At 48.1% G+C, this 20000-nt stretch overlaps 1 protein-coding gene across 1 annotated transcript in view; it reads right to left on the bottom strand.

The window, feature by feature from the left end:
* Window positions 1–20000, bottom strand: part of LOC147031215 (uncharacterized) — a 477388-nt gene that overhangs the window by 42967 nt on the left and 414421 nt on the right. The window contains exon 2 of the mRNA XM_085876070.1: window positions 16505–16704. Coding sequence (XP_085732196.1) covers window positions 16505–16704 — 200 coding nt within the window. The remainder of the gene's footprint in view (window positions 1–16504; window positions 16705–20000) is intronic.

The raw sequence follows: 20000 nt of genomic DNA, 5'->3' as shown, positions 1-20000 counted from the left end.
GTTCAGACTTGAGATGAGAAAGATGTTGTTTTCTGGCTCTCCTGAGGGTAGATACACACTTGTTCCGAGCTTTGTGGAAAGAACTGAGATTGCCCTCAGTTGGGTTTGCTTTCCATGAGGCAAAGGCAAGTTGTTTCAGGACAACTGCCTCGCCACAAGCTTCAGTAAACCAAGGGCGGGAGGAAGGGTAAGACAACTGAACACGAGAGGGGATAAATCTGTGCATGAGGGAGAGCAAGTTTCTTTGAAAGAATTCCCAGGATGAGTTGATGTTTGAGAAAGTAGTGATAGGAGACCAGTCTGTAAGTTTGATGGCTGCTCGGAGACCCTGCCAGTCGGCTTGAGTGAAATGCCAGACTCGACGGCGGTGAGGTGGTTCTCTGATGACAGCCAGAGAGATGTCCACTTTAACAAGGACGTGGTCAGAAGAACCAATTGGAGCGAAGGAAGAGCAGCAGATATTGTCAGGGCAGAAGAGCAGCAGATGTGCACAAGGCTGGGATGGGCTACAGGACAATAGGCCAGCAGCTTGGTGAGACGGTAACAACTGTTGGCACCATTATTAGAAAATGGAAGAAGTTCAAGATAACAGTCAATCTCCCTCGGTCTGGGGCTCCATGCAAGATCTCACCTCGTGGAGCCTCAATGATCATGAGAAAGGTGAGGGATCAGCCCAGAACTACACGGCAGGACCTGGTCAATGACCTGAAGAGAGCTGGGACCACAGTATCAAAGAAAACCAAAAGTAACACACTACGCCATCATGGATTAAAATCCGGCAGCGCATGCAAGGTCCCTCTGCTCAAGCCAGCACATGTCCAGGCCCGTCTGAAGTTTGCCAATGACTATCTGGATGATCCAGAGGAGGAATGGGAGAAGCTCCTGTGGTCTGATGAGACCAAAATAGAGCTTTTTGGTTTAAACTCCACTCGCCATGTTTGGAGGAAGAAGAAGGATGAGTACAACCCCAAGAACACCATCCCAACCGTGAAGCATGGAGGTGGAAACATCATTCTTTGGGGATGCTTTTCTGCAAAGGAGAGAGGACGACTGCACCGTATTGAGGGGAGGATGGATGGGGCCATGTATCGCGAGATCTTGCCCAACAACCTCCTTCCCTCAACAAAAGCATTGAAGATGGGGCGTGGCTGGGTCTTTCAGCATGACAACGACCCGAAACACACAGCCAGGGCAACTAAGGAGTGGCTCCGTAAGAAGCATCTCAAAGTCCTGGAGTGGCCGAGCCAGTCTCCAGACCTGAACCCAATAGAAAATCTTTGGCGGGAGCTGAAAGTCTGTGTTGCCCAGCGACAGTCCCGAAACCTGAAGGATCTGGAGAAGATCTGTATGGAGGAGTGGGCCAAAATCCCTGCTGCGGTCTGTGCAAACCTGGTTAAGAACTACAGGAAACGTCTGATCTCTGTTATTGCAAACAAAGGTTTCTGCACCAAATATTAAGTTCTGTTTTTCTGATGTATCAAATACAAATTTCGTGCAATAAAATGCAAATTAATTATTTAAAAATCATACAATGTAATTTTCAGGATTTTTGTTTTAGATTCCGTCTTTCACAGTTGAAGTGTACCTATGATAAAAAATTACAGACCTCTACGTGCTTTGTAAGTGGGAAAACCTGCAAAATCGGCAGTGTATCAAATACTTGTTCTCCCCAGTGTGTGTGTGTGTGTGTGTGTCTGTGTGTGTCTGTGTGTGTCTGTGTGTGTCTGTGTGTGTCTGTGTGTGTCTGTGTGTGTCTGTGTGTGTCTGTGTGTGTCTGTGTGTGTCTGTGTGTGTCTGTGTGTGTCTGTGTGTGTCTGTGTGTGTCTGTGTGTGTATATATATATATATATATATATATATATATATATATATATATATATATATATATATATATATATATATATATATATATATATATATATATATCTTTTTTTTTTTTGCGAATTTGGAAGCCATGAGCACTCAACATACAGGTCCTATAGAACAGTTATATCGGTATGCGTTTTTTAGTTAGGATCCCTGTCCCTCGTTTAAGGGGTGAATAAATATACATGCGCTGTGAGTTACTTTGATAGTCAGGGTTTTCTTTCGTTTTTACACCCCTCATAACTACAACAACGCCAGCATCACCCTCACCTTCACCTCGCTTCCTCACACCGACGCCATTGCCTACGTGTGTTCGACCATGTACGTGGGCAGAGATTTCCATCAACTCAGATCGAGACTCCGCCCAGGAAGGCAGGGGCGTGCCTCTTGTCCAATCAGGCCGCAGAGTTCGGTCTTCTCACGACACGCCGGCCAATGGGAGTGGCGGCCACCTCAAAAGGCGATGTTCTCACGACACGCCGGCCAATGAGAGTGGAGGCGGCCTCAGAAGGCGATGTTCTCACGACGCGCCAGCCAATGAGAGTGGAGGCCGCCTCAGAAGGCGATGTTCTCACGACACGCCGGCCAATGAGAGTGGAGGCCGCCTCAGAAGGCGATGTTCTCACGACAGACTGGCCAATGAGAGTGGACGTCGCCTCAGAAATCGATGTTCTCACGACACGCCGGCCAATGAGAGGGGAGGCCGCCTCAGAGGGCAATTATCTGACCCCGGAAAAGAAGAAGATATAAAGGAACACCAGGTTGGTTGGTTGGTTGGTTGGTTGTCTTTGGGTCGTGGTCGTCTTGGTGGTAATCATCATCGTGTTGCGGGTTTGAGTCCCGCCGAGCTGGATCATCGTCGCCTCTGATCCTTGGCCTTGGTCGGTTGGTGCGTGGCCGGTTGGAGAGCACGGTGCCCGGTGTTTGGAGCGGCGTCGTGTTGTGGGTTCGAGTCCCGTAAAGCCGGATCGTCGAAGACCACACGAGGCGGACAGGTCCAAACGCAGGCTCTGGTCTATCGCTCACCTGTCCTCGAGCTGGAGGCCTTCAATAAAGACCATTGGGGTCTGTTTCTGTGTGTGTATGTGTGTCTGTGTGTTGGCCCGTCTTTAAGTAGGAATTGTATAAGTGCTCTTTGCTGTACATACTTGCGTCTCTTTAGTCAGATAACTCTGCTTCTTGCGTGCTCCTCCCTTTCCCCCATTATAAATAAATGCATTTGTTTAATGTATCAGTTAGTTGCTGTGTTTCTTCAATGGGCTCAGCATAGCGCGTATTGGTTAATTACGAAGGCTGTTGCCGCTGTAAAAGTACATTTGGACCGACGGAACTTCGGCAACCATCTGCTCGGGTTGCACACGGGTCGGGCATGCGAATGGCTCAACTCGTACGAGTGCCGTCGAGGGTGTGGACACCCGGTAACTCGCCACGTGGATCTCAAGGTATTTTGAAGATCGGCAAATAACCCTGTACCACATGGTGGAATTATTGACGATTCACGGTCTGGGAAGGGACCTGTACCCTCGGAGTTTTCCGAAAGGTACGATCTAAATTCCGGGTGTTCGGTGGAGTCGACCCTACCGCCCCACCTTGCGGTCAAGCTCACAACAGATACCCGGTCCACAACAATATGTATGCATGTATTGTTACGGCTGTGGAAATTCGCATTACACCGTAAAGGGCCCTCAGGTGAGATATCTCCATAGTACATGTGTAGTTAGCCCAAACCCGTTGTATAGAGGGAATTTATGTGATCCATTTGGGCTGCGATCCTCCAGTTAGCCATTTTTCTGTTCTATCTTTTATTTCAAACAAACAGCATCTCAACAACCACGCCATCGCCATCACAGCGCCAACCACACTACAATCATGCCACCTCCACCATCTATGCGACCACATCTTCCGCTTCCGAACGGCAAACAAAGGCGCCAAGGAAGGAACTGCGAGGACGCGCGGGTTTTCCCGCCTGTTTCTCCCGTTTGAGTTCTCCGCACTCGGTGTGGGGGAGGTGCGATCCGAGCTGGCGGTCAAAGGTGAGAAAAGGTGGGGGCCTCTTTTTGGGGGAATAATTCCCTGGCCCCGAGCCAAGACCGACTTTCCTCGCCCCCCGCACAGCGTGGGGAGGGGGGAACGAGAGGGCACACCCCTTTTCGGGAACCTTCTCGAAGGAAGGTGGAGCCGAAAATGGGGCGGAGCGAAGGGCGGAGCCCCGTGCTACAAAAGGCGGACAGGACGGACCTTGGGTTGGTCGTGGGTTTTTTTGGTCGTTGGTTGGGCGAGGGTTGGTCGAGTTGGTACGAGAGTCTGGTTTTCGAGGGAAGAGGTCCTGCGCCCGCGTCTTGGCGAGCGGCCCTGTCACGAAGGCACGGACGGGAGACGCGACAGCGCCAGTTGTAAGGTGGACCTGTGCGTCCGGACGGGGAGTGCTGGAGAGGGTTCGCCGGCCGCGAGAGAGGTCGGGGCCAGGCGCGACCACGCTGACGGTCGTGGGAGAGGGACTCACGAGCCACAAAACGGAAGTCGCGACTTCCTTTCTTTCCTTTGTTTTTGTGTAAATGTGTGTTGGCGCCGTCCGTCAAGTGGAACTGTTTAAGTGTTGCCGTTTGTCGGTTTTAGTCGTGGTATTTCTTTGGCTTATTGTTCCAACTCTTCTTTTGCTTTATATGTGCATTTTGATTATTGTGACTGTAAATACGTGCCTTCCGTGCTTGTCTGTGCGTGTGTGAATAAACGTGCTTGTGTGAACTTGTTCCCCGTTTTGCTGCGTCCTTTCCTTTGTTTGACTCTCCATCCTGCTTCACGTAAGGGGTTCGTAGTGGGTGCAACATCCCGGTAATTAATCGGAACCGTCAAGGCCGACGATAACACCGCTCTGTTATCACTGTAGCACGGAACGGACCGCTTAAGTGGTTCGTGTCCGGAGTTGGCCTGTGGCGTGGTACGATCGCCCGGTCGACCATTCGCGCAGGTACTTAGGTAGATCGAATTTGGCGAGCAACCCTATCCTGCGCGGGTGGGCAATTGGCACGATCGTGGTGAGGTTAAACCCCCACCCGTGACTAGCTCGCGGCGTTGTTCCGAGAGGGTCATGACTGAATTGTCCGTCCGGTGGGCGACGTGCCGCAATTCGAGTTACGTGGACGTTCGCATGCCGGCGGGCGCGAATTGGCAAAAGTATGTATGTATATATATATATATATATATAGTTACGTTTGAGGGGTATGCATTCAAAGGGTAATTAGGATGTTTAATTAGGTATGCCATGCTGTTCGAGTTTACCAGGATCTCGATGTAATAAGTAGCAATTCAGTGGTGATAAGTTGTCTAGTAAATGTTCATTTCTTCAAGGGGGAAATGATAATTGTCACGTAATTAAATAGGGACACGGGATAGGGTAAGTGTGTCTGCGTAAACCCCTTTTGGTATTCTCTGGAGACTGGCCGTGACGTCACAGGACAGTGCAGCGGATGGCTCCGCCCCGTGATCATGATTGGCAGAAGGCGACGGCGGTGGGCCAATAAACGGCTCGATTGGAAGTGACGAGGACAGGAGGATAAAAAGGTTCTGTTCGGGGTCGAAAAGGAAGAGGAAGAAGATCGGGACAAAATGATCGTGTTTTTTTGGTGTGGAGGCTGTTGCGCGGAGAGCGTCCTTGTTGTTGTGCTGATTCGATCGTGTTCTTCATCGTGTCTTGGAGCCTTGCTGAGCCTCGTGCCTCACCTTGGTTGGCTCTGGGGTTCTGCTGACTCGGAGTACGGGGTCGAATGGCGGGCGGACCTGCCTCCCTCTCCTGCTCGCAACTTGGCGCCAGAACTGGTCCCCTGGCGGCTGTGAGCGGACTTGGGCCAAGACCAGGAGGTCGACAGCACCACGGTTTCTCCTGCCCCCCCCCCGACGAGAGCAAGGCCAGCTCGTCCGACGCCGATCCAGGGACAGTTGCGTCCACACCACGGTCCAGCCTGACCACCAGAAATAGCTACGTTTTGTGTGTGTGGGTGTGTGTGTGTGCTTGGCGCCTTAGAGGGTTTGAGATCTGTATATTCATTGGAATTGTCTGTGTTTTTCCCCACGCCCGATCCCACACCATCCCGTCGAATCGCCCCGGATCCCTTTTCTTGCCGAGTCTTGTTATTTCCGGTTAATAGTAAAAACAAATAAACATCATCAACTCAGTGAAAAGTGACTCGTGCCACCTTCCTCGTCCCGTTTGCGGTAGAGCGATTAGAACCGCCATGTTTGGGTTATAAATAAATAAACCGCCTCCATCGTTTCGGCTCATTCTACGTTGGCGGGACTGTTCAAGTCCCGTGGACGTCACATTGGTGTCAGGGTGTTGGATGTTCGAACCCCTCTAAATTATATTTGGTATTGGGAGAACATACCAAGATTAAAATCTCGCCACGAATTGGAATATAAAATTACTACAGAAAAGCGCGCGAGCGCGGGAAAATTTTGGCGGGATTTTTCAAATTTAAATTAATTGGCGGCAAACGGGACTTCTGCACCATGGCGGATGTGCAGATGTTTGAGGAGGAAGGCCACGTGTCTGGCAGCGAGTCGGGGGAAGAAGGGAGAGACGGGGGTAGGGTTGGAACCTCCCCCATTCCGAGCGTGGACCGTGTTTCATCGCCCGTAACGGGGCCGGCAGCGCCAGAAACCGGCGCGATGTCGATCCAGACAATGTTGGAACGTTTAACAGGGGACATGATGGTACAAATGACAAATCAATTCGTGACAGAGGGCAGAAATGACGGCACAGAGGGCAGAAATGGCAAATCAATTCGTGACACAGAGGGCAGAAATGACAGATCAATTGGGGGTAATGTGGGTACAGTTGGGTGCATGGATCGATTAAATGAGGGATTAATTGGGGGAAAAGATGGAGAAAATGAAAACTGAGATGCAGGAGTGTGTGGATGTTAAATTGGGGGAAATACAAAGTAAATTCGAGGATAGATTGGAGGAAACAAAGGTAGAAATTACATTGGAGGGGGAAAATATACGGAAAAAATTGGTAGATAAAATTGATGCAACGAATATTCGGGTTGATAAAGTGGATGAAAGCCTGGAACGTCATCGTGCCTGTGTGGATGCTCGTATGCAGCTGCAAGTTGAAGAGTGGGGAGAGCTGAGGAAGCAAGGGATGAATTTGGCAGAGGAGGTAAAAGAATTGGATGCTCGTTTGGACGAACAAGATAAAATTATGAGCCAAGATGAAGTCTTGGATAAAGGCCTGGTAGAGCCGTCTTTTGTAAGTAGAGTGTCCGGGTTGGTTGAGGAGCAGCTACAAACTCGCGACGGAGCCTTGGAGGAGGTTGTGCGGGCCCAGAAGATCCTGCGGGAAGAGGTGAATCGGTCCATTCAGCGTTTGGAACAGGAGGCAAAATTGACCCATGAGACCCTCACCACAAAACATCTTTGGTCACAGTGGGCTCCGAAATTGGATACGCAGCCACAAGGGTGTTTGATCCCTGGGCTGGATTCGGACAAGGGAGAAAATGAGAAGCGGGCCACCGTAAAAGTGATCCCCCTGGTAAATTAAATGGGTCAGGGAGCGTTGAAGCTTTTCTGACGCAATTTGAGTGCATTTCCCGACTAAACGGGTGGAATGAGCGGGAACGTACAGGGAATTTGGTGGCAACGTTGCGGGGACCAGCCGCAGATGTGTTAAACGTGATCGTGGAGGGGATGTTGACCAGCTCCCACATTTGCGAGGCGTTGAGCCGTCGGTTTGGGTTCGCGGCAAACTGTGATCTGGTGCGGGCCCAGCTCAAGCACAGCAGATTAAAGCCGGGTGAGACAGTGCAGGAGCTGGCACAGGACATTTACCAATCAGTCAGGATCGCGTATCGGGACCTTACAGTGGAGGCATGGGACAGACTGGCACTAGAGAAATTTTTAGCTGCTCTTCCTGACCCTGAGGTCCGAGCGCTAGTGGAGTGACAGGATCCACCCACCGTTCACCGAGCGGCCGAGTGCGTTGCCAGGCTGGCCTCGTGGAGTCGGCCGGGTCGGGTTCCAGAGAGGCCATCGGTGACGATCCGACAAGCGGAGGTCCAGGATCAGGGAGGGGGGCTGGGAGAAATTGGCATTACCCAAATGTTTCAGGAAATTTGCCAGAAACTGTCAAGTTTGATAAAGGGTAATCCGGTAGTTAGTGCGCCAAAGCGGCGGGGTCCAGCCCAGCCAATAGAGCAATTCAATTATGGCCGAGGGATTCCGGAACCGGAAGAGACATTACACCGATACCCACGGGGGCCTTTTATGGGGAGTTGTTTCCGGTGCGGGCGAAGAGGACACATGCAACGATATTGCCGGTACCCGGCGATGGAGGGACCCTCCAATAGACTTTTAGACTCGGAGAGGGTGAATCCTCCTGCTGAACCGCCAGGTCTATCCGAGATGCCCTTTCATAGGTCGGGTCCGGAGATCACTGTCGGGGGTCGGGGAGACTAGATTGGGCTGAGCATATACGGCCATGCTCGGCTGCTGAGATTGTGGCGAAGTGCCCTCCTTTGGTGGAAAAAAATGAATTGTGGGAAAATTGGCATGGGTTTGTAGGTTCTGCCGGGTTTTAGAGTGACAATCGGGACAGTGGGTAATTCGTAACAAAGCGGGCACAAGTGGCTGTCCAATGGCTGGTGCGTGGATCGGGTGAGAAGTGCTGTGTGAGTTGTTTTAAGTAAAGAAGTGAAATGTATGGTGCACACATTGATTTTTTTTTATTGGACATGGTGTGTTAACAGGGAAGGTCATGGTTGGTGAAGTGTTAGAAATGCAGGTGTCACATGTAAGGCCGATGGGGTGGGGGAGTCATGTGGGTTTTGTGGGTGGGGATGATGTGCTTGTCCACAGGGATTGCTGAAGCTCACGGTGAGCGTGAATTGCGACCCCCTTCAAGGAGATTCACCACCTGGTGGCTAATGGTGACAGTGTCTGGAGGCAACTGGGAGAGGGTCTGGTTGGGCGACCAAGACGGGTAGGACCTTGGCGACCCAGTCAGGCCAGAGGAGCCAGTGAGACCCCTTCCAGAGTGTTGTACGGGATTAGAGCTGATGGCTACCAGGGGGGAGGGAATCAAAGGGAGCGGGGCGGAGAAACGTCCGGGTTGGACTAAAGCTTACCTGTGGGCATGGTTGCACCTGAGATGCCGCCATCATCTTGTGGTAACCCACCCCACGGCCACGACGGGATTCAGCCTGCATGATTAAAATGAGGACCATGACCTAGAAATGTGATGATGACCATGGTGTGAGTGTTGTGAAAATGTATGAGTCCCACTCGATCCCGCACAACTTGACATGTGCAGCAAGGGCATGATGTCCGCATAATTTTGGGGCAAGCAAATTTGAAAATTGGCTCCCCAGGTTACGCTGGGTCTATTAGCATCCACTGGGGGAGGCGATCAAGTGTAAATATCCTGTGAATAGTGTCGTTAAGGCTTCGAGTAGGAATGTAAAGTATGTGTTGTGTTTTTGTGGAACCTTTTCTTTCCCCTCCCCAGATCACTGGAAGAGTGCTGGGCAAGAGCGATGATCCAGAAGATGGAGTGCAACTTCGCTCAGTGCTCTCATGTGATAAAATAAAATAAAAAAAATAAAAAATAAAAAAACGAATGATTGTTTCGGCGAGTACAAGGCCATAAGGGGGTAGTACATTCAGCAGGATAGGTAAGCTAGCTGCGACTCGCTGCCCATTGCCCCTCCTACTTTATTTCGTTAGGTTAATTAGTTGTGAGTCAGTAAGTGTTAAGGCTGGTACGGTAGCGCCTGTGATATACCTTGCAGGAGCTGCGGTACCAGAGGAGGGGGCAGTGTTACGTTTGAGGGGGGGGTATGCATTCAAAGGGTAATTAGGATGTTTAATTAGGTATGCCATGCTGTTCGAGTTTACCAGGATCTCGATGTAATAAGTAGCAATTCAGTGGTGATAAGTTGTCTAGTAAATGTTCATTTCTTCAAGGGCGAAATGATAATTGTCACGTAATTAGATAGGGACACGGGATAGGGTAAGTGTGTCTGCGTAAACCCCTTTTGGTATTCTCTGGAGACTGGCCGTGACGTCACAGGACAGTGCAGCAGATGGCTCCGCCCCGTGATCACGATTGGCAGAAGGCGACGGCGGTGGGCCAATAAACGGCTCGATTGGAAGTGACGAGGACAGGAGGATAAAAAGGTTCTGTTGGGGGTCGAAAAGGAAGAGGAAGAAGATCGGGACAAAACGATCGTGTTTTTTTTTGGTGTGGAGGCTGTTGCGCGGAGAGCGTCCTTGTTGTTGTGCTGATTCGATCGTGTTCTTCATCGTGTCTTGGAGCCTTGCTGAGCCTCGTGCCTCACCTTGGTTTGCTCTGGGGTTCTGCTGACTCGGAGTACGGGGTCGAACGGCGGGCGGACCTGCCTCCCTCTCCTGCTCGCAACTTGGTGCCAGAACTGGTTCCCTGGCGGCTGTGAGCGGACTTGGGCCAAGACCAGGAGTTCGACAGCACCACGGTTTCTCCTGCCCCCCCTGACGAGAGCAAGGCCAGCTCGTCCGACGCCGATCCAGGGACAGTTGCGTCCACACCACGGTCCAGCCTGACCACCAGAAATAGCTACTGTGTGTGTGTGTGTGTGTGTGTGTGTGTGTGTGTGTGTGTGTGTGTGTGTGTGTGTGTGTGTGTGTGTGTGTGTGTGTGTGTGTGTGTGTGTGTGTGTGTGTGTGTGTGTGTGTGTGCTTGGCGCCTTAGAGGGTTTGAGATCTGTATATTCATTGGAATTGTCTGTTTTTCCCCACGCCCGATCCCACACCATCCCGTCGAATCGCCCTGGATCCCTTTTCTTGCCGAGTCTTGTTATTTCCGGTTAATAGTAAAACCAAATAAACATCATCAACTCAGTGAAAAGTGACTCGTGCCACCTTCCTCGTCCCGTTTGCGGTAGAGCGATTAGAACCGCCATGTTTGGGTTATAAATAAATAAACCGCCTCCATCGTTTCGGCTCATTCTACGTTGGCGGGACTGTTCAAGTCCCATGGACGTCACAATATATATATTATATATACACACACACACACACACACACACACACACACACACACACACACACACACACACACACACACACACACACACACACACACACACACACACACACACACACACGTATATATTGTTGTGGATTCTCGCCAATCTGGCGTGTGGACGGCCGCATTTATCCCGATTGCGGCCGCACGCGCCCACCGAACGTGGCAATCCAGTCGCAGCTTTTCGGATCAACGCCGAAACCCAGCTACGGGTGTTTTTAACCACACCATAGATCAGCCAACTCCTCTGTCCACGCACTACAGGGTTGATCGCCGAATTGTCGATGCACCTAATTATTCGCGCAGACAGAAATGCCGGGGATTTATAGTTCAACGGAGCCTGCACGAAAACGAGCCGCTTTTCAGCAGCTCGTTCGGTTTGCGATTGCCGAGCAGTTTTATATCGCCAAGCCCCGTTGGACCAGATGTACGTTTTATCGGCTCTTAATAAGCCAGCTATGTGCAATAGGGAGAACAAGTATTTGATACACTGCCGATTTTGCAGATTTTCCCACTTCCAAAACACGTAGAGATCTGTAATTTCTATCATAGGTACACTTCAACTGTGAAAGATGGAATCTAAAACAAAAATTCTGAAAATCACATTGTATGATTTTAAAATAATTCATTTGCATTTTATTGCATGAAATAAGTATTTGATCACCTTCCAACCAGAAACAATTCCGGCTCTCACAGACCTGTTAATTTTGTCTTTAAGAATCCCTCCCATTCTCCACTCATTACCTGTATTCACTGCACCTGTTTGAACTCGTTGTCTGCATAAAAGACAGCTCTCCACACTCAATCAATCAGACTCCAACCTCTCCACAATGGGCAAGACCAGAGAGCTGTCTAAGGACATCAGGGACAAAAATTGTAGACTTGCACAAGGCTGGGATGGGCTACAGGACAATAGGCAAGCAGCTTGGTGAGAAGGCAACAACTGTTGGTGCAATTATTAGAAAATGGAAGAAGTTCAAGATAACAGTCAATCTCCCTCCGTCTGGGGCTCCATTTAAGATCTCACCTCGTGGAGCCTCAATGATCATGACAAAGGTGAGGGATCAGCCCAGAACTACACGGCAGGACCTGGCCAATGACCTGAAGAGAGCTGGGACCACAGTATCAAATAAAACCATAAGTAACACACTACGCCGTCATGCATTAAAATCCTGCAGCGCACGCAAGGTCCCTCTGCTCAAGCCAGCGCATGTCCAGGCCCGTCTGAAGTTTGCCAATGACCATCTGGATGATCCAGAGGAGGAATGGGAGAATGTCATGTGGTCTGATGAGACCAAAATAGAGCTTTTTGGTTTAAACTCCACTCGCCGTCTTTGGAGGAAGAAGGAAGAGTTCAACCCCAAGAACACCATCCCAACCGTGAAACATGGAGGTGGAAACATCATTCTTTGGGGATGCTTTTCTGCAAAGGGGACAGGTCGACTGCACCGTATTGAGGGGAGGATGGATGGGGCCATGTATCGCGAGATCTTGCCCAACAACCTCCTTCCCTCAACAAGAGCATTGAAGATGGGGCATGGCTGGGTCTTCCAGCATGACAACGACCCGAAACATACAGCCAGGACAACTTAGGAGTGGCTCCGTAAGAAGCATCTCAAGGTCTTGGAGTGGCCTAGCCAGTCTCCAGACCTGAACCCAATAGAAAATCTTTGGAGGGAGCTGAAAGTCTGTGTTGCTCAGCGACAGCCCCGAAACCTGAAGGATCTGGAGAAGATCTGTATGGAGGAGTGGGCCAAAATCCCTGCTGCAGTCTGTGCAAACCTGGTTAAGAACTACAGGAAACGTCTGATCTCTGAAATTGCAAACAAAGGTTTCTGTACCAAATATTAAGTTCTGTTTTTCTGATGTATCAAATACTTATTTCATGCAATAAAATGCAAATTAATTGTTCAAAAATCATACAATGTGATTTTCAGGATTTTCGTTTTAGATTCCGTCTTTCACAGTTGAAGTGTACCTATGATAAAAATTACAGACCTCTTCGTGCTTTGTTAGTGGGAAAACCTGCAAAATCGGCAGTGTATCAAATACTTGTTCTCCCCACTGTATTCTGAACGCAACTATGGCAGTTCAATGGAGGAAGGGACGCAACGAGCAGGTGAATATTCAAACAATAGGGAACATTTATTTCCTATGCAAGCAAGGCAATGAATGGGGGTAGGGGACAAGACATGAGCAAGAAAACCTACAGCTGTTATCTACTTATTACGTACATGCACTTATAACAATTCTACTTATGGACAAGGCGCCACAGACTTCCATGCAAAAACCACAGAAAAGAAAGAAGAGAACTGGGCTCTTAAGCCTTTAATGTTCCTTGGAGCTGGGATGACCGAAGGAGCTCCTCGAGGCCGTACAGGTTACCTTCGTCGCCCTTTAGGCGACTCTATGGTCTTTTCGTCGGCGACCCTCCGTATGTCTCGGTTGTCTCAGCGGCAGCTGTTGTAACGGCGGTTCGGTTGGTCCAGGGCCTAGCAGTCCAGCCTGGTCGATCGGGCCTGGCCGATGACGCTTCAGCGGAGCGAACGGGCCTTGCTCTTTTTGAGTTGATGCTCTTTAAGAGCCCGTTCACTCCTCAGCGTCGCTCAGACCGTTATGTAGCTGGCTGGCGACTTCTCTCTGGCTGCATCTCGACCAACTCCGACCAACTCTGGCGCTCTCCACACCGACTCCTCTGAACTGGACTCCACCGGACTCCAAACTCCACTGCAGGCTCGACTCTCTGGACTGTAACGGCCCAGCCCAACTCAACTCTCAACCACTCTTCTCGGCGTTTCAGCCTGGCCTTTTATCGGGTTCGGGAGGGCACATGGTCTTTCACTTTCGACTCTTCACCCCCGGCTGGCTCCGTCCCTTTCGTCGTTTTGATCCGTTCTGCAAGTCATGCGCGGACGTGGTTGAGATCACTCTCACAACATGGCCATGTTTGAAAACACCCTGCCGCTGTGAGGAAGTCATCGTGTTTGTCCGCGGAGATGTCGTTTGTTGGGGATGCCGTTGCTGGTGAAAAGATGGCGGTGCCGTGGAGATGATGGTGAGGAGATGTTGTTTGTTTGTTGAAATGTTGTTGTTTGTGGAGATGATGGTGAGGACTTGTTGTTTGTGGACATGATGATGAGGAGATGTTGTTTGTTTTAAAATAAAGACAGAAAAAGAATAACGGCGAACTCAAAGAGCACAGCCCGGTACATGAATAATTCCCGTTAGACATTGGTGGGGAAATTTAACCTGGAACACACACTTATCGACATAACTGATCTTCGGGTAACCTGAATGGTGTTCTGTGAATTTCCACAACCGTAACACTACCCCCTCCCCTTTTTACAGACTCGTCCCGAGTCGTCAAATTTTTGTGTGCCTTCATGTGTAAATTTCCCCAAGTACGATTTACCTTTGGATCCCTGAGTGTGACATTTGGTGTATCTGTGTCCCAAAAGTAAATAACCTACGGGCTGGGTAACTAACTAAACAAACTCACTCATACAGACGACTTAACTATAATTGCCGGTGCTACGACAAACATGCAGGGGGAGTAAAACTCATTTACAATTTTATCCTTAACTTAACCTTATACATTTTACACTAAACCATGGCCCAGGACTGATGGACTCTGTGGGAAAAAGGGCATGGCAAAGTTATTCAGTATTTTAGGGTGAGCGCTCCGCAGCTGAAGGTCGGATGTCTTCAGGGCCTGTTCAAAAGGCCCCGTTGTCTGTCACAGAACCTTTTCACGTCTTCAGCAGCTGGAGGCAACTCACCCCAACCCGGCATGCCATATGCCATCCGACAGGCCATTCTTGAAGCAGGGAGCCAGGCTGCCCAAATGCATTCTCTGACTCATGAAACAAATGCAGGTATGAAAACAGAAGGTGGCCGGCTGCCCAATGCAGTCCCAGGCCTCCCCCTTGAAATGAGCGCAGTTGAGCAGTGAACACAAGCGGTGCACGGGCTGCACCAATGCAGTCCCTGTGTGCGGCTGCCTGCAGGGCAGTCCCTGCAGAACACTGGATGGGCACTGACGCAAGCAAACACAATGGTCGGCGGGGCTGCCTGCAGGGCAGTCCCCGCAACTTGTGCGATGATCCTGGCGCACAAGGCAATGGATGGACACAGGGGCAAATGCAAACAAGGGCTAGCAGGCATGGGGTCAAGGCCGGAACAGGCCGCTGTAGCACAAACAGGCTGGCATACAAAGCTGGCAGGCCTCTTGACTCGTTCTGGAGGTTTGTGGAGGGAGTGCGGTGGTGCCGGCCGGTCTGAAGGCGGGCTCGGACCTACCCTACTGTCTCCCTCCCAACCTATCGCCTTTGCCTGTCTCTGTCCATACCCACTCCCTTAGTTTGCAAAACCAAATTTCGCCCCCATATTTTTTTTTCCTTCTATAATTTTATCTCCCGAACCCCCATTATTGTCTCTGTCCGGCTAACCTATCCTGTAACCTAGTCTACTCCCAACCCCGATGTTCTCTTCCTGGAGAGGAATAAAGGAGAGCTAGCGTCCTGTCTTGAGGCCCAATTAAGCCTCAGAATGGCCTCCTCAGATCTCAGCGATCTAACCCAAGGTGGGTCCAGTGGCCCACAACGAGAGCGAAGGGATGGATGGTGCGGATGGGTACACTTGCCTATCTACCCTAATATTCATTAGCCTTAAACTACCCCGGGGCTTTCAACAACCACCTCTTGCTTAATCTATTGGTTCTACCAACCAAGATTCCCATCGCCTGTGTTGGTGTCCTCACAAATTTGGGCCTTGCCCTCCAATTTTCCTTCGTGCCCTTGCACGGTCTCGTGGCTGGGCAGCGTGGCTCACTTGGCAGGAACTACCCTCTGCCGATTCTCCAACTATCGCACGCCCGGGCCCTGCGACCGTCTCCGAGCCTACCAGTGTACCCTAAAACTAGTGTGATGAGGAACTGGATAATGTTAGAAGGTAATCAGGAAAAGATAAAGTATTTTCAAAGGAAGAAGAGGCCATCATTTATGAGTATGAAAATGAAAGGACCCAAAAAGCTGCCGTGTGGGTCAACAATCTGCAGAGAAATAGGTCGTAACAATGCCACCAAGAGCTTGCAACCGTGCAGATCACCCGTAAGAAAGGCGCGAAAAGCTTTAAAAGACCTGGATTGACCCATTATTTGTAAATTTCATTGAAGAAATTGCTTATGATAAGTGATCCCAATTTCACATCCCATGTTCAGACATGCAAGCAGGCATTTGGGAATCAAGCAAAATCAGTTCAAAAATCAATATATTGAAGTTAAGAGGAAACAACAAAATGTGCCAGAATTTTGGTACTCCAAACCTCGTATTTCAATATATGTCACTGGCACCCCCCCGCAACAACACGACCCCCACACCAAACCACTCCTGCCCTCCACACCTCCTCCCACTACACACCCCCCACACTAACCTCCCACTCCCATACACATACATCAACCCCTCACCCTCACACACCAAGCTGCACACAGATCAACTCCCCACCAAACCCACACACCACCCCCACACAGCAGCCTACCCTCCCCACCCCAAAAAACACCACACACCAAAACACACACACCTGTATGGGTGCGTCGGTGCCTTTGCAGTTCGTCGGAGCGTGTGAAGCGCTTCCCACAGAATAACCAGTTGCACACAAATGGCCGCTCGCCCGTGTGCCAACGCAGGTGCGCTCGCAAGTGTGAGGTTTTGCCGTACACCTTCCCACATCCTGGGATGTGGCACACATGCTGCTTCTTCTTGCCAGGTTCAGTCCCACTCCTGACACATTAATAAAAAAAAAATTAATTCAATCACATTACTTATCATCCAAGAATAAGTAACATTGAAGGGAGTGAGGTGTTGATTATTCCAGACAGACATGTTTGGGGAACTTTATGGTATCCTCAAGAAAATATATTATATATATATATATATATATATATATATATATATATATATATATATATATATATATATATATATATATTTTTTTTTTTTTTTTTAAACGGTCAATATAAATCCACCTGCATTATCATATCTGACATTCCACAAAACTGGTATTCTTATTGGTAACAAAGTCAGACACATAAGCGGTTTCCAGATTTGCAAGGAGAGATACAAATGTGGTTGTTGTAATCTTCAAAACACATCCACACAGAGTAATCAAGTTTTCAAATTCTTTGGCATGATAGAATTACCCTGAAACTGCCATTTGCTGTGGATTCTTCGGTATTATAAAATTATTACTGTGAAACAGCCATTAAATGGGAATTCCTCAGTTCTGTCATGTCCAGGGGGCTTAACCCCAACCTGAACGGATGGCCAAGCTTCTCCCTTGAAGGCCTACAGCCCAAACTCGGAGATTAATGCGCGTGCGGGAAGGGGGCACAATAAAGGTGGGGCGGAGTACAGCACAGGGGCGGTGCACCAGGACAGCACAAGGGGGGGTTTTACACTTGAACCCATCTAAAATATATTTGGATACAGCTTCTTAAAAGGAATACATTTAATGAAAATAGACAAATATTTACAAAGGATAATAATTCAAAAGGTAATGAAAATAATAATGAAGTAAATAAATCTGAAAGTAGAGGCACCTCTTCACCCAGACTCAAATACAGACAAAGGGAAAACAAAATAAAAAGAAAGCCCTTCCTTTTGAGTATTCCTGTACTTAGCTTGACCAAGAGCTGGTCTCTGTGGAACTTGGAATCCAGGCGTTTCTATTCGCACGTGCAGAACAAAATGGCGCCTCATTGCTTCTCTCGTGGCGGGACAGACACATGCCAAGCAATCCGTGAGCGGCACTCCACACCAAAGCTCAGAGACCCAGTGCAATGGCTTCATGCGCCTATCGTCCAAACTGAACCAACCAAGAGCCAAAGGCCAGCGTCTTGCTTCGCCACATGAACCAATTCGCCTCAACGTGCGCTCACCCTCAACCCTCCCTCTCAGAAAATGCACAACCAACCCTATCTCTTCAATCACGCCTTTCAATCCTCCATCTCCAGGGCATGGCCTGCAAGCAAGAAAATCTTGGAGGCAGGGCTTCTGCCCGCTCGGCACATTTGCTTATTTCTCCTCATGGTTTTGGTTATAAAGACATAAGGAAAAGTCACAGACATAGGGAAAATTACCCCGAAACACCCATTTGTTGTGAATTCTTCGGTATTCTAAAATTAACCCGAAACAGATATTTGTTGTGAATTCTTCGGTATAATAAAATTACCCCGAAACACCCATTTGTTGTGAATTCTTCGGAATTATAAAATTATCCTGAAACATCCATTTGTTGTGAATTCTTCGGTATTCAAAATTACCCCGAAACACCCATTGGTTGTGAATTATTTGGTTTTCTAAAATTACCTTGAAACAGCCATTGGTTGTGAATTATTGGGCATTCTAAAATTATCCAGAAACACCCATGTGTTGTGAATTGTTCGGTATTCTAGAATTACCCCGAAACACCCATTTGTTGTGAATTTTTCAGTATTCTAAAATTATCCTGAAACACCCATTTGTTGTGAATTGTTCGGTATTCTAGAATTACCCCGAAACACCCATTTGTTGTGAATTTTTCAGTATTCTAAAATTACCCTGAAACACCCATTTGTTGTGAATTGTTCGGTATTCTAGAATTACCCTGAAACACCAATTGGATGTGAATTATGAGGTATTCTAAAATTAGCCTGAAACACCCATTTTTGTGAATTCATCGGTATTATAAAATTACCCCGAAACACTCATTTGTTGTGAATTTTGTTGTGAATTCTTCGGAAATATAAAATTACCCTGAAACACTCATTTGGTGTGAATTGTTCAGTATTCTAAAATTACCCCGAAACACCCATTGGTTGTGAATTATTTGGTTTTCTAAAATTACCTTGAAACAGACATTGGTTGTGAATTATTGGGCATTCTAAAATTATCCAGAAACACCCATGTGTTGTGAATTGTTCGGTATTCTAGAATTACCCCGAATCACTCATTTGTTGTGAATTATGCGGTATTCTAAAATTATCCAGAAACACCGATTTGTTTTGAATTGTTCACTATTCTAGAATTACCCCAAAACACCCATTGGTTGTGAATTATGCGGTATTCTAAAATTAGCCTGAAACACCCATTTGTTGTGAATTCTTTGGTATTATAAAATTACCCTGAAACAGCCATTGGTTGTGAATTATTTGGTGCTCATACAAAAGCCCCTGTAGTGTAATAATAGTGAACATGGATTTGACCCCGATGGGGAGGGGGGAAGGGGGCAGGGGAAGACCCTCTCGTGGACAGGCTGTTGCTGCTCCTATGATTGTCAGTGAGTTCCCCAGAAGCAGTGGCGGAAAGAGTGGCACTTCTATATGTGGGAGTATTGTGTGCTTAGCCAGTGGGTAGCCCAGATAGCTCAGATGGCAGAGCACTGGTATGCTTCACCAGAGGACCTGGGTTCGATTCCCCATCTCGGCATGTACTTTTCCAAAACAAATGTATTATCTATCTCCTCACACTGTAATTGTAATTTACATACTTTCTAGATTTACTCACATTATAATTAAGATACTTTATAAAGTATGTAAATTATAATGCGAGTACATCTCCAAAGTATGTAAATTACAATGCGAGTATATCCACAAACTATGTAAGTCATAATGCAAGTGTATCTATAAAGTATGTACATTGTACAATTAGAATGCGAGAACGTATTTTAAGTATGTACAATTATACTGGGTACATCGAAACAGCACGTCCAATTAGAATGTGAGTACGTCTATAAAGTATGTACAATTAGACTGTGTACACATCGAAACAGCATGTACAATTAGAACATGAGTATGTCTGCAAAGTACTACAATTAGACTGTGTACAGCTATAAAGTGTGTGCAATTAAAATGTGAGTACATCTACAAAGTATGTACAATTAGAATGCGAGTCCATCTATAAAGTATGCACAATTATAATGTGAGTATGTCTATAAAGTATGTACAATTAGACCGTGTGCACATCTATACAACATGTACAATTAGAATGTGAGTACAGCTATAAAGAATGCAAATTAGAATGTGAGCACATCTTTAAAA

The sequence above is a fragment of the Eptatretus burgeri genome, chromosome 3 (assembly GCF_056783735.1).
Source record: "Eptatretus burgeri isolate ZD-2024b chromosome 3, Ebu_testis_v1, whole genome shotgun sequence".
NCBI classification, from domain to species: Eukaryota; Metazoa; Chordata; class Myxini; order Myxiniformes; family Myxinidae; genus Eptatretus; species Eptatretus burgeri.
This window is presented reverse-complemented; position numbering and strand designations above follow the sequence as displayed.